General features: G+C 36.7%; 2 protein-coding genes across 2 annotated transcripts; both read left to right on the forward strand.

Moving 5' to 3' along the window:
* Positions 1-994: 994 nt before the first annotated feature.
* Positions 995-4231, forward strand: ccndx (cyclin Dx). Its single transcript, XM_079891931.1, has 4 exons — positions 995-1509; positions 2428-2643; positions 3264-3584; positions 3663-4231. The coding sequence occupies exons 1-4, from the start codon at positions 1300-1302 to the stop codon at positions 3804-3806; spliced, it is 891 nt and encodes a 296-aa protein (XP_079748057.1). The 5' UTR covers positions 995-1299; the 3' UTR covers positions 3807-4231.
* A 449-nt stretch (positions 4232-4680) lies between these two features.
* nucb1 (nucleobindin 1) lies at positions 4681-10691 on the forward strand. Its single transcript, XM_079871504.1, has 13 exons — positions 4681-4787; positions 5102-5225; positions 5323-5430; positions 6094-6226; positions 6335-6438; positions 8074-8259; positions 8388-8478; positions 8558-8616; positions 8879-8971; positions 9550-9639; positions 9747-9920; positions 10177-10303; positions 10446-10691. The coding sequence occupies exons 2-13, from the start codon at positions 5112-5114 to the stop codon at positions 10532-10534; spliced, it is 1368 nt and encodes a 455-aa protein (XP_079727630.1). The 5' UTR covers positions 4681-4787; positions 5102-5111; the 3' UTR covers positions 10535-10691.
* The last annotated feature ends 2994 nt before the right edge of the window (positions 10692-13685 follow it).

Genomic DNA, 13685 nt, shown 5'->3' on the forward strand with positions numbered 1-13685 from the left:
TCATATAAATGTGCAGTTACATACAAAATCTGAAATATTTTGCTTTTTTTTTACCTGCATGTCATGTGACCAGCATCTGAGAACCGTGAACATGTGAATGTGTTGTTAAATTATTAAAATATTAAATGAAAATCTCAAAATTATTTTTAGTAAATATTTTAGCTCAAAGGGGTATTGCAGACAAAAAGTTTTGGAATCCTATTAATATTATATAAGTTCTATTTTCTATTAACTTGTTTGCAAATGTTTAACCCTTCAATATACTATTTTTAATAATATAATATAGGCTAATAATGTTATAAAAATCAAAAAGACAATTTATAAAACTAAAAAATAAATATTACTATAAGGTGGTTTGTAGTTATTGATAAACTTATATTTTCCAAATTGTTTTATGATGTTTTTTTTTTTACAACATGGGTAACTGGGTTGAATGGTTGAGCTTTGAGTTAATCGTTCAAAATGGTGTTTTATTATAATTAACTTAATATCAATTCAATACATTAAGTCAAAATTATGTGATGTGGGACACATTTCCCAAGAGATACAGACACATACAGATACATTTGATGTATTTCAAACTCTTCTTTACGCTAGGTTAACTTTATGGTAGACAATATTTTGTGCCTCTAATGCTAAAGTTATGAGACACTTAAGAATGTACCATATTTGTGGCTTGAGAATTCTTTAAAAACCATGACCTTCAACAACTAGCAGGAGTTTTTAGGAGTCAAATACATCAAAGTTCATGAATTACTGCATATGTTTATTCAATATAAAAATGTGTAAATTTAATCTTTATCTGATACCCTTCACTGTCACCAACATCACGTCTTATTGTTATTCATTCCCATTGTCACAGCATGGTGATGACCTCTTTCTCTCCCCTCTCTCTCGCTCTCTCTTTTCTTCGCTCACTGACGGTGACAAGCTGTTGCCGTGTCCCTCTGGGCGACTCCCTCTCTCTCTCTCTCTCTCTCTCTCTCCACCTGTTGATGCCATTGTTGCTCAGCCAGCATTGTGGTCGTTTAATTTTTTACTCCACTCATTTTACACACCCCTTTTATTCTTCACTTTATTCATCGCCAGTCACCCTTTCACTCAGGGGATATATAAGCAGACTGAAGAGAGAAGGCGGCTGAGAACAACACGAGAAACAGACACTCACCAGCACACATTTAAACTTAAGCACTTTAAAGAGCACAAGGAAGTTGGCACTTACTCTTCTACTCGGGACCAAGACTGGTGAGACACACTTTGGACAACTTCAGTATTGGACCACAACTGCTGGCAGGAGTGATGTCGGTGTCTCTGTGGTGTGAGGAGGAAGAGGGCCAGGACAGGACTCAATCTTCAGTCCGAGCCCCATGGGACCCCAGCGCCTCCGGGCTGAGGGTTATTCAGAGACTTCTGCAGTCAGAGGAGAGATACCTGCCGTCTCCTCTCTACACCTCTCTCATCCAGAGGGAACCACAGCGCAGAGAGGAATTGGCCAAGTGGACCATGGAGGTAGTTCTTGCATGCTAAATACCAAAATCCAGTTCTTAAAACACTAGATATAGAACCTTAAAGGGTTCTGTTAGGCGCTTCAGAACCTTTTATGGATTTAGCTTTAATTAATGTTAAAACTGTTAAACATGAAAGCAACATGCAATCATTTAAGATATTTCTCCTTATTTAGAACCTTTTTGGCATAAAGGGTTCTTTAAAATTGAGTCAAGAACTCTGATCCTTTTTTTACTAAGTGTGTATTTAATACCAGTCATTTTATATTCTAAGCACTTTTCACAAGAAGGGTATAAAAGAGGGTCAGAAGCTCCAGGGTTTTCCAAATTGTGGTAAGGGTTAGGTGAGTAAAAAGCTAATAATTAAATAACCAAACATGTCAAATTAAAATAAAAAAATAAATAAAAATAAAACACTTTTGAAACTGGCCAAGTGGAACATGAAGGTAGATTTGGGGTTTTATGAAGATCTGTAAACTATTTAAAATGGTTTGAAATATATATATATATATAAAAAATTATTTTTTTATTTTTTTTTTTTTTTTTACAATTAAAGGGATGGCTCACCTAACAAATAAGTAGAAAAATATATATTTTTGAATAATGTTTCAAATGTTTTTGTCCAAATAATTATAGTGATGTGGACAAAAAACCCTGCAACAGTTTTAGGAATATCTTCTAATAAAGAAAGTCATACAGGTTTGAAACGACATGTGTAAAAGATGCGTCATTTTTGTGTGATTCATCCCTTTAAGAAGAAATTATTTAGTTCTTCAGATCAAGATGAATGATACTAACAATAATGACAGGGACAAAGTTCTACGGTCCAAATGTTTTTTCAAGTCCGGGACCTGTTTTGCTCTGACTGAGGGTTTTTTTATGTTGCTGTTGTTGTTTAAATCATCCATCCCTCTTTTAATAGGTGTGCTGTGAGTGTGACTGCGATGAGTCTGTATTTCCTCTGGCTGTCTCCCTGTTGGATCGATATCTGTCGGCCACTCTATCTCTGCCCGTCTCTCCATCCTGCCTGGCAGCGGCGTGTGTCCTGGTGGCCTCAAAACTGACAGAAAGTGACACAGTTAGTGCAGATACCCTCTGTGCAGCAGCAGAGTATGACTTTCTCTTATCAAATCTGCGGGTGAGTGTTTTCACCATTTTAAACTTTTATTTAAATCAATCAAAAGTCACTAATGCTCAATATTATGCACAATGTCTCTAAAGTATGAAACAACAAAACAAAATATGTGAACCTGGACCACAAAACCAGTCACAAGTAGCACTGGTATATTTGTGGCAATAGCCAACAAAACATTGTATGGGTCAAAATGATAACTTTTTCTTTTATGCCAAAAATCATTAGGATATTAAGTAAAGATCATGTTCCATGAAGATATTTAGTAAATTTCCTACCGCAAATATATCACATTTATTTTTGTGAGTGGATGCAGCACAGTCGCCAACAGAAATGGACAACTTTAAAGGCGATTTCTCAATGTTTCGATTTTTTTGCACCCTCAGATTCCAGATTTTCAGATAGTTGTATCTCTGGCAAATCTATCTTAACAAACATGGAAAGCTTATTTAGCCTATTCAGCTTTCAGGTGATGTATAAATCTTAATTTAAAAAAATTGACCCATAAGACTGGTTTTGTGGTCCAGGGTCACATATAATAAAATAAATACTTTATATAGTATTATACTATTACTATAAAGAGAGAGAGACAGTATAAGTCAGTATATACATGCTTATTCCAACAGGAAATGGAGCGTGTTGTCCTGGCGACTTTGCGATGGGATGTGGCAGCAGTGACCCCTCAGGACTTTATCCCACACTTCCTGCGCACTCTTGGGGAACTCAAGGATGGCGACGTGCGCACGGGAGACTTTCTCGCAACGCTGCGACGCCACAGCGATACACTCGTTGCCATGTGTGTGTGTGACTCGCGTTTTCTGGGAACACCTCCGTCACTGGTTGCCGCGGCTGCACTGAACTCTGCCCTTCGGGGTTTAAGGGCCAACAGTCCGGGAGAGTTGAGTGTCATGACCTCTGCCCTGGCCACACTCTGTCAGACTGATGTGGTAAGCAAAGATCTGCCCGTGTTGGTGTGTGTGTGTCTGTCTGTGACTGTTGTTGACCGTCTGCGCTTCTGCCAACAGGCGGTGCTGCAGTGCTGCACTGAGCTGATAGAAGGAGCTCTCAGGGAGAGACTGAGAAACGGCGCACAGGGAGAGAAAGATGCGGCTGATAGCGAAGATGAGAGAGCCAGCACCCCCACAGACCTAAGAGAAATAGACTTTTAATACAGGGTTCATTTATGAGTCATATTTATTGCGTCTCGCTTCTATTTATCAGTAAAACTGATTTAAACACAATGTGACGTTTAGCCAAGGCTATATCTTTTGTAACTTCTGAAGTGATCTAATTTATAATGATTTTTTTATTTATTTGTTTAAGGGATTACGATTTACTTGTGCCATATTTATTACTTCTATTGCCATAACTGTAATTTTGACTTTTTATGTATTTCAGGTTTATCCTTTTCACTTTATGTATTACATTTTTTACATTTTATAGTTGATTTATCATATTATTTATTGTGTGCACATTTTTATATTTAATTTATTTTGTTTGTCAGTGTTTCAGCCTGTATGTAATCAAAGTGTTGGATAAAAATGTATATCTATTTTTCGAAGTTATTGAAATAAAGTGTCTATGTTTGCACACTGTGGTGCATTTCTCAAAGTCCATTTAACATGCAAGATGAAAAGAATCAAAGAAAACGTGCAAGATCTTGGTCCTTGCTCTTTTAGAAAGTTACTGGCATAATAATAAAATAATAGACACTATTATAGTAATATACACTATTGTTGTTATTAGATATTATAAATAAAAAATAATATAAGAAATAACTTTTTTTATTAATTATTATTATTATTTTATTTTTTACAAACGAATAACATTTGTTACGCGATACTTACATTACATGGATGTCATGATTTTCCGAAAGGTTTAAATTAGCCTTTTTGGTAAACTGGCTTAATGGAATTATAGAAAAATGTGTTAAATTTATAATTTTAATAACAAACGGTGTTACTATACAAACAGCTACGGCGAATTCATGTTTGCACCTTTTTTAGTCTATGGTTTGCACGCAAATAGCGTCGCGTTTGGATTGCGTCATAATCCATAGCCGCAGTTTTTCAAAGCAGCAGTGCTGAGTAATTTGTTGGCGTCATCATAGCATAGGATCACTCGCCGCTCAAACAGGATCTGACCCTGTGGTAAGATAACTCGCTGTTTATTGGATTAAATAGGACCAAACGACACTACAGACAGCTGTAGATGTCTGTGGCGGGGTTTTTTACACAAGTTGGTTCTGTTGTCAAACGTATTCAGTGTGTTTTCGCGAACTGCCATAGAGACTTCCCTTATTTGGCTATTCTCTCTCGTCGTGATCGATGTGTACTTAAACATGTGTGCTTAAAGGGACAGTTCTCGCAACAAAAATATAAGCTAACGATTCTGCAGTGTCGAGGTGTTCCTTTAGGGTGAAAGTGAAGGCTGTCTAATAAATGTCCATCTGTGCATTTTCAAGATCTCCAAGGATGACAGGCGGGTTTAAAGGGTTGATTCTTCTGTCTCTCTGTCTGGTGGTGTGGACAGTGCCAATAGATCGCAAACAAGACCCCCCTCAGGAGGAGAAACCAGAAGAGAATGCGGTAAGACTGGTCTCAGATCAAGAGCATGTCATGTGCGTTTATCATTTAGTTCAGTACTGACATGCACTCTTGTTTATGCTGTATGTGTATGTTTCAGGACACTGGTCTGTACTATGACCGTTACCTCAGAGAGGTAATTGAGGTGTTGGAAACAGACCCTCACTTCAGAGAAAAACTCCAGACGGCCAACACAGAAGACATCAAGGTAAACCAGTACACTCTCTGTGGAGCACAGCAGTAAAAAGCCCATTCGTCCTCTCCATAGAGTTATACAATGTATTGTACTTTTATTATACAAGGGACAGTTCACCCAAAAATAATTTACTTACCCTCAAATTGTTTCAATCCTGTATGATTGGATAAGAAGATATTTTGAAAAATGTCAGTAACCAAACAGGTGAATGGCCCCATTTACTTTTTCATACAATGGAAATCAATGAGGACCGTCAACTGTCTGGTTACCCACATTCTTCAAAATATCATCTTATGCGTCCAGCAGAAGAAAGAAATTCATACAGGTTTGAAACAATGAGTAAATGATGACAGAATTACAATTTTTGGCTGAACTATCCCTTAAAGTCAGTCATTTTAAATTTTTATTCAATTTGAAATGTGTAGGTCGTCATTACCTATAGTACAGTCTTGTAACTTGTCTTTTTCTTAGATTTTCATACTTTTTTTACTTGCTACAAACAATACACTTTTACACTTGATGTGATTCATCTCAGCACTGAAAAATCCCTCTGGAAAAAATGAATAGGGAAAATACCAATGTAGCAAATGTGTTGCGCTCTATTACCTTTGTGCTTTGAAGTTTTATAATTTCATCTGTAGTTCAAGTCTTTAATGGAAAGATACTCAATTTTAGAATGGACGCCTCAGTAAGGAGTTGGATTTGGTGGGCCATCATGTGAGGACTCGACTGGATGAGCTGAAGAGGCAAGAGGTCTCGCGTCTCAGGATGTTGCTGAAGGCAAAATTGGACAGCACCAATACGCAGAGTATGTTTATGTATTACTCAAGTGATACTGATGAGCAAGAAAATCGGTTGATTCTGTTGATGTGACTCCCACGCTTATGTACACACAAATATTTTATTGTGATTGCAGGTGTTCAGATGGATCACGCCTCTTTGTTGAAGCAGTTTGAACATCTGGATCCTCATAATCAGAACACATTTGAGGCCAAAGACCTGGAGCTGCTTATCGCCACAGTAATGCCCATTACTTAACGCTATAATGTGAAACTGCAAAAGAACATTATGCTACAGTTGCACAGATAACAGACCCATTTGCCTCAAATTAATATTCCACAGTAAATGAGCAAAACCCTTACAAATTACATAAATTAAAACTGTAAAATAAAATACCTAGGAATAAAATAAAATTAGAATAAAATAATACATAACAATTAATAAAAAAATAAACAATAAACACAAATACTGTATTATTGTTCCAAATATAATATGACCCTGATTATAATACCCCCCCTTTTTCAAGATGTACCTTCAAAAAGGCTGTTTGATAAAGAAAATGCTTTTATTTGAAAATAATGTTCATACTGCATGTGTTTCGTATTTAATTTTTTGTATTAAAAGTATGGTGAATACTGGTAAAACGTGCCAATGATCACATTTAAAAAATAAACACTTTTTGGCATACCATAAAAATCACCTGTAGCCCATCTGAATTATAACAATTAGGCTATCCGTCTCATAGTGAAAACCATGTAGCCTACCAAAAATTTCATCAAGAGTAGAAGTGAAATCTTATTGTAGGTTTGAAATCTGGGTACCATTTCACATTTCAGTTTGGTCGCGCAAACATGAGTCACGCGGTTCTTAGACGATAAGCTTTTCTTAGATTGTTTGCGTTTTTTATGTATTTATGCACTCATGATCTTCTAGCAGTACACTCTGACACACCGTATTTCTGGGCACACTTATTTTATGTGTATTTGGTGCCACCTATTGTTGTGGGTGTATTACTGACATGTAAATCCGTTCAGAGTTATTAAACACTCCAAAATACAATTGAAAAAAATAATAACATTCTGAATGTGTGGAAACTCAGAGATATGAAGGCGGGTCGATGTTATCAATGAACAGTTCCTCTGTCAGAACAAGCAATCGTGTCTATGTTTGTAGCGTCTGATGGTCATGTGTACATAAACACCACTGATCCTTCGGTGAGCATCCATTATAAAACACTCACAGTACATTAATTTTGACAACTACTACGCGAATATATGAACTCATGCAGAAATACAATGTTATAGTGATCAGTGACCCGAGAGCACACATACACGGTTTGTTTGCGCATCAATAATAATGGGCTTGTGTATGCCTAATGTACGACTCCTGTGTCATTGTAATCGTCTTTACCTTCATTACAATCGTCATCCATTAAAACTTTTTTTAGCGACACTGGTTTTCTATATCCAACTGAAAGATGTATCCTAACGCCGTTCAGTCTGTATTTCACACAGCGAGATGGGAAACTGCTTGGGCTACTCTGAAACAATCATAATACATATGAGAGATGTGGTGCTTTGTTTAAAAAATGTATTTAACGTATTAACATTTCAATTAATTAATTCTAATAACTTAAAATCACTGAGGCCCCCTAGTCCACAATTTGAAAACCACTGGTCTAGAATATAAGACGACAACTTTTTTTTTTCAGATTTATTTAGAAGAAAAAAACTTTGTCTTATATTTGGAACAATACGGTTATAAAATAAAATAAATAAAAACCTAAAATGGGGGGGGGGGGGGGGGGGGGGGGGGGGGGGGTGCTCAGCTTAACTGTCTATAGAATCATACGCATTTGTTTTGTGCTTTTGTCAGGCCACTAAAGATCTTGAGAATTACGATGCAGAGCGCCATGAGGAGTTTAAGCGCTACGAGATGCTGAAAGAACACGAGAGGAGGGAGTACCTGAAGAGTTTGGACCAAGAGAAGAGGGAGAAGGAGGAGAAGAGAATCGAAGAACTGAAAGAAAAGCACCGGAAACATCCGAAAGTTAACGCTCCGGTGAGAGGGATGAAGAATGGGAGATGTATGGATGGATAGACTGAGAAAAGTTGGATCTGTTTCTGCTTACTTCACATTTTCTATTAGTAAAGCTTTCTTCTTTTATTCTTTCCTCACCATCCATTCAGGGTAGCGTGGATCAGTTACGGGAGGTCTGGGAAGAGACAGATGGGCTGGATCCACAGGAGTTCAATCCCAAGACTTTCTTTAAGCTCCACGGTTAGTCTTTTTGTCCTCAGTTAGACCATAAGCAGCTGTTTTGCAGGCTCAATTGATTGAATAGCTTTTTCTCTCCTAGATTCAAATGGCGACGGTGTGTTGGATGAGCAAGAGCTGGAGGCCCTCTTTGCAAAAGAGGTAATGTTTGACATTTGAGGTTGGTGAGTCATGACAGTCTGTTATTGACAGTGACAGAAGCCTCTTTTATGCTGTAATCGAGTCAGCTGGTAAGGCTCTAGTGGCTGTCCTGAGTAAAACATCCTCGGCATTGGAATCCATGATGACAATTTTTTGATCAAGCCATAAAAGCATAACAAGCAAATATCAATCACTGAAAAAGTGCAAGTGGTTATTATCTCTTCAATGTGTCCATCTTTTCTTTTCTTTTTTGCTGTCTTAGCTGGAGAAAGTGTATGATCCCAAGAATGAAGAGGATGACATGATGGAGATGGAGGAGGAAAGGCTGAGGATGCGAGAACATGTCATGCAAAACGTAAAATATTCATTTTCTTTCTCAATCACTCTTGTTGAGTGTGTTTGCATGTACAACAAAACACTGAAAATGACCAAATTCAGCCATAAAAGCCTTAACGCTTATTTGGAAATTTGATACATTTCTTTGATTTTGCTGTTTAAAATGTAAACATTCAATAAGCCGCCAAAATGTCAGTGCAAAATTGATAATCTGCAAAAATTGTGTTTAAACTATTTATAACTTTTATCTGATAAAAGAAACACTGTTCAGAATTGCTTTATAGGTTGACAGTTTAAGCGTAACTGGTGTAATAGTATGTGTGTAAATGCACTCATTGCCTTTATCGGCCATTCTCAGACTCTCCTTCAGCTTTTTAACACTTTCCCAATGTGTGGAGCAGCAGTGACTCCATCTGTCCTGTTCCTTCAGGGTGCATGAGATGAAGAAATAGTCATTCTTTTATCTGGCTTAAAATACTCACTGCCCTAATGTCTTATTTTTTTTTTATTAGTTTCTTCAGTTGGCTTTTAAATACCTGACTATAACTGCTGAAATAGGCTTTTTTTCCCCACTCTCACTGCTTCCTCACACTGCAGGTAGATATCAATCATGATAGGCTGGTCAGCCTGGAAGAGTTCCTCAAATCTACAGAGAAGAAAGAGTTTAATGAGCAAAAGGAATGGGAGGTTAGAGCCAGATTTTGATGCATGTCTGGATTTATTATACTGTTTTTACATGGCAGTGTTTTGTGCCAACTCATTATCTTTCTACTCTCTTTATGACTCAATTTAAGACGCTGGATGATACAAAGCCAGTGTACACAGAAGAGGAGCTGCAGCGCTTCGAGGTAGAACTTCGGGATAAGGAGGTGGAGCTTGGCAGAAGGGCAGAGAAATTACGACAGGAGCAGGAACTTCTCAAAGAGAGAAGCAAAGCTCTAGAAGCACAGAAACGAGAATATCAGCAGGTAGGTAGTTTTATATGTCATTTAAGTTCATATTGTTAAATTCCTTGGGTTTTTTGTATGCGTTTGTGTAAAAAATACATTAAAAAATCATGTTGTAAGTGAAAGCCAAAAAACCTTACTGTTGAGCCATACCATACTAAACATTTTATTAAATGGATCTTAATACGTTTACAACATCTGTACTGCATATTATTGTATTTTTTGGCATATCTTTTTGGATGCCTGAGAGCTGAGAGCTTGTTTTACTTCTAATCAGGCAGTAATGGAGATGTCACAAAAACAAAAGGAGCAACAGGCAGTGAATAGACAGCCTCCCTCGGGTCCTAATGGAGAGCTCCAGTTTCAAAATGAAATCCAGAAACTAGCAAATGAAGACAGTCAAGGTGAGAAGAATAAAATTAATAGTCCATGATTCAGCCTTTGGTTATAACCTTAATATAATAATATTTAAAAAAAAGCTGATTATATTAACCCTTTCAGGGTAAATGTTTCATCACAGTAAACATGGCCTGTTTTGTCTTTTAGTGGTGAAAGTCCCAGTCGAACAGAATGGAGATGTTAAGAATAACCTGCCAGCTGAGCCACCACAGAATCTGCCTCAGCACACCTCCTAACACGCACACCTCCTAACACACACACACACACACACACACACACACACACACACACACACACACACACACACACACACACACACACACACACACACACACACACACACACACACACACACACACACACACACACACCTAACTGATTTGAACTTATCTAGAACTTGCCTTTTAATTGTCCATTGCACATACACAAACAAACCTACTGGCTTATCCTAATCTGAAACTCGTCATAACATAACCAGACCAGACCAACACATATGAACAGTATACACTCCTCAAATATATACTAATGGTGTTTGCTGTTTCATCCTCAACCAAATATGCTCAAATCCCTAATACACTGGCATCATAGAGCGTTTGCATGTTCCCTTCTAAAGAATGGCATATTAATTGGATGTGTGATTTAGTTTGGTGGTAGTCAGGGTTTTTTCCCCTTAAATATTGTTACGGTTGCCCTGGTTTCAAGGTTTACGGCCTTGTTTGCTTTTGGTATCTTTTTAGACTCTTTTGAAAAAATGTGGCTCTTTTCTGTGTCAGTAAAACAAGGCTTTCTGATTTTATGGTTTCTTTCAGACTGAGACGAGCGCAGACCTGTAAACCAAACATATTAAGAGACAGCAATGTGCAATGAATCTGCATTTTTGTTAATGTAATATAAAATCCCAATTATTTTATGACAGTGTTTTATTTCTTTCATTTAATAAAGAATATTTAAAAAATATGCCACTGCTGTCAGATTTTAAATCCTGCAATCTATTGCAAAGAAAATGTGGTTTTCTTAAAGGGATATTTCAGCCAAAAATGAAAATTCTGTCATTTACTCACACGAACATGTATGAACATTTTGTCGAACACACAAAAATATATTTTGAACAAATTGAATAGTTAAACAAGATTGGGCCCCTATTGACTTTCACTGTATAGCCAGAAAACATGGTGACATTTTTCAAAATAGTTTGGATTGACATGAGGGTGAGTAAATGACAGAATTGTATTTTTTTGGGCGGGGGTAAACTAACTCTTACTCAACAGATACTTCGAGATTGTAGTGTTGTGCTTTCCTTTATATCATGTTTAGATCACTGTGATCTCCAACAAATACCATCAAAAGCATTCATAGGATGACTCTACCCATATGTTTCCAAACTGAAACTGTCCAAATGTCAGTTTCAGCTGTTCTGCATTTCTTCTCCAGTAAATCAGTTAGCGCCTCTGTTGTTGTGACATCGGCATTGTTCTGAAGTATTCACTGATCTGCGTTGAATGCCGTTTGCTCGCACTCCTTGCCACATGGCACATACTTGCTGTAAATTCCATTCCAATTCTGTCAGACACTCTCTCTCTAACCCCAGTGACCCCGTTGCTCCGCCTCTTCTGCTGCAGCTGTCACCTTTCAGTTACACTCACTAGTGATGCTACATAGATATGTAAATAATGTCCTTCCACTCAAACATCACTACGGCGCTCTGAAACTTAAGTGCTGTCCACATATTTAAACTCTTCTCTTGTTTACTTGAGAGGTTTTGCGCCAAGAGATTTCCTCATTTATTCTCTGTCATGTTGTTCCAGACCTGTATGACTTACTTTCTGTGAAACATAAAAGATGACATGGTAACACTTTTTATATAAGGTTAACATTAGTTAACTACATAAATTAACACGAGCTAACAATAAAAAATCATTTATTATTCTTAGTTGATGTTAATTTGATACTTTATTCAAATCAAAAGTTGCATCTGTTAATATTTAATAGAACTGAGCTGTCACTAATAATTGTCATTTTCATAACGTATTGTTCATTCATTCTTAATGTAAGTAAATGCATTCATTAACGTTAAAATGGGACTTTATTGTGAGGTGTTACTAAAAATATTTTGAAAATGTTTTTTCTTCATAAAATATAAATCAATGGGCTTTATATGGATAGAAACATTCTAAAAATATATTATTCTATGATCTGCAGGAGAATTTAAGTCATACAGGTTTGGAATGAGTAAAGCAAGTCATTTATGATGAGTAAATTATCTCTTGAAGTCGACATGAAATTGTGTTAGGAACCCATTTTACATTTATAATGGGTTTTTCCATTGAAATAACATGCACTGATGAATCTAGCGAGATTATTGTTGTTATTGTTAACTAAAACTATTACCAATCGTTAATTGAAGCAAAGCATATCATAAAACATAAAGGTAATGTACTAAAATGACTAAGATAAAGGGTAGCCTAACTCAAAATATTAATAGGCCTAATATAATAAGTAATACTAGAATAACACTGATGGAGATTAATCAAATATAAGACTAGGAATGTGCGTTAAGAAAGTAAATGGAGTAGATTATGATTAGATTTTTTCTTTGGTTTGATGTCATTGCGCACGGACAGGGAACTCTGTGTTAACCAGCAAACAGAGGAAGGAATTATTTGTTGAATGCTGTAGCCTGTAAAAGACAAGAGGAATGAAATAAAGAGCCAAGAAAGATGACTCAAAGACTGTGGGAAGAGAGTCTGATGAAACGAGTACTTGCTTTGGATAGTGTGAAAGAGGGCTTCTGTTCGAGTCATTTGCATCACTGAGTGGGCTGACTGCTGCTGAATCATCCACTTTTCACAATGCCCCTCTTTTTTTAAATAATATCAACCCTCATGAAGTCAGTAGGTATTTTACAGAAGTCTCTGAAGTATTGACAGTCTGGTTTCCACATCCTGTCTCTCGCATTTGCTTATGTTAGGGGCAGATCAACTTTTGTTCTACTCTCAACATCTATATCTGCAAAAACCGGTAACGAAGTTTTTTTTGTTTGTTTTTTCTTGACAGGTTTCTTAAAGGATTAGTCCACCAAAAAAACAAAAAACAAAAAAAATTCTCTCCTATTCACTCACCCTTAGATCGTTTTTCATCGCCATACTTTGTAAGTGAATGGTGTATGAGGTACAGATTTGGAACAAAAACAGTGAGTAGGCTAAATGATGACAGACTTCTTATTTTTAGGTGAACTGTCCCTTTAAAATCGGAAGTTCTTGTGTATTAGTTTTTTTTTATATATATATATAGCAGAAACAGATCTGAGGCAGATGTATTGTTCCTTCTATAGGAAAGCGGCCACTAGAATGGCACAATAGCTGATTTCTTATTGGACAACCAGTTATT

This window comes from Squalius cephalus (genome assembly GCF_949319135.1).
Source record: "Squalius cephalus genome assembly, chromosome: 1".
In the NCBI taxonomy this organism is placed as follows: Eukaryota; Metazoa; Chordata; class Actinopteri; order Cypriniformes; family Leuciscidae; genus Squalius; species Squalius cephalus.

What these genes read in the sequence shown, in the direction of transcription:
- ccndx (XM_079891931.1), top strand. Translation starts at nt 1,300, where the DNA reads ATGTCGGTGTCTCTGTGGTGTGAGGAGGAAGAGGGCCAGGACAGGACT. An exon ending in TGGCCAAGTGGACCATGGAG is followed by an intron (nt 1,510 to 2,427) that starts GTAGTTCTTGCA and finishes CTCTTTTAATAG; the next exon opens with GTGTGCTGTGAGTGTGACTG. An exon ending in CACTCTGTCAGACTGATGTG is followed by an intron (nt 3,585 to 3,662) that starts GTAAGCAAAGAT and finishes TTCTGCCAACAG; the next exon opens with GCGGTGCTGCAGTGCTGCAC.
- nucb1 (XM_079871504.1), top strand. Translation starts at nt 5,112, where the DNA reads ATGACAGGCGGGTTTAAAGGGTTGATTCTTCTGTCTCTCTGTCTGGTG. An exon ending in CCAACACAGAAGACATCAAG is followed by an intron (nt 5,431 to 6,093) that starts GTAAACCAGTAC and finishes ACTCAATTTTAG; the next exon opens with AATGGACGCCTCAGTAAGGA. An exon ending in GGACAGCACCAATACGCAGA is followed by an intron (nt 6,227 to 6,334) that starts GTATGTTTATGT and finishes TTGTGATTGCAG; the next exon opens with GTGTTCAGATGGATCACGCC.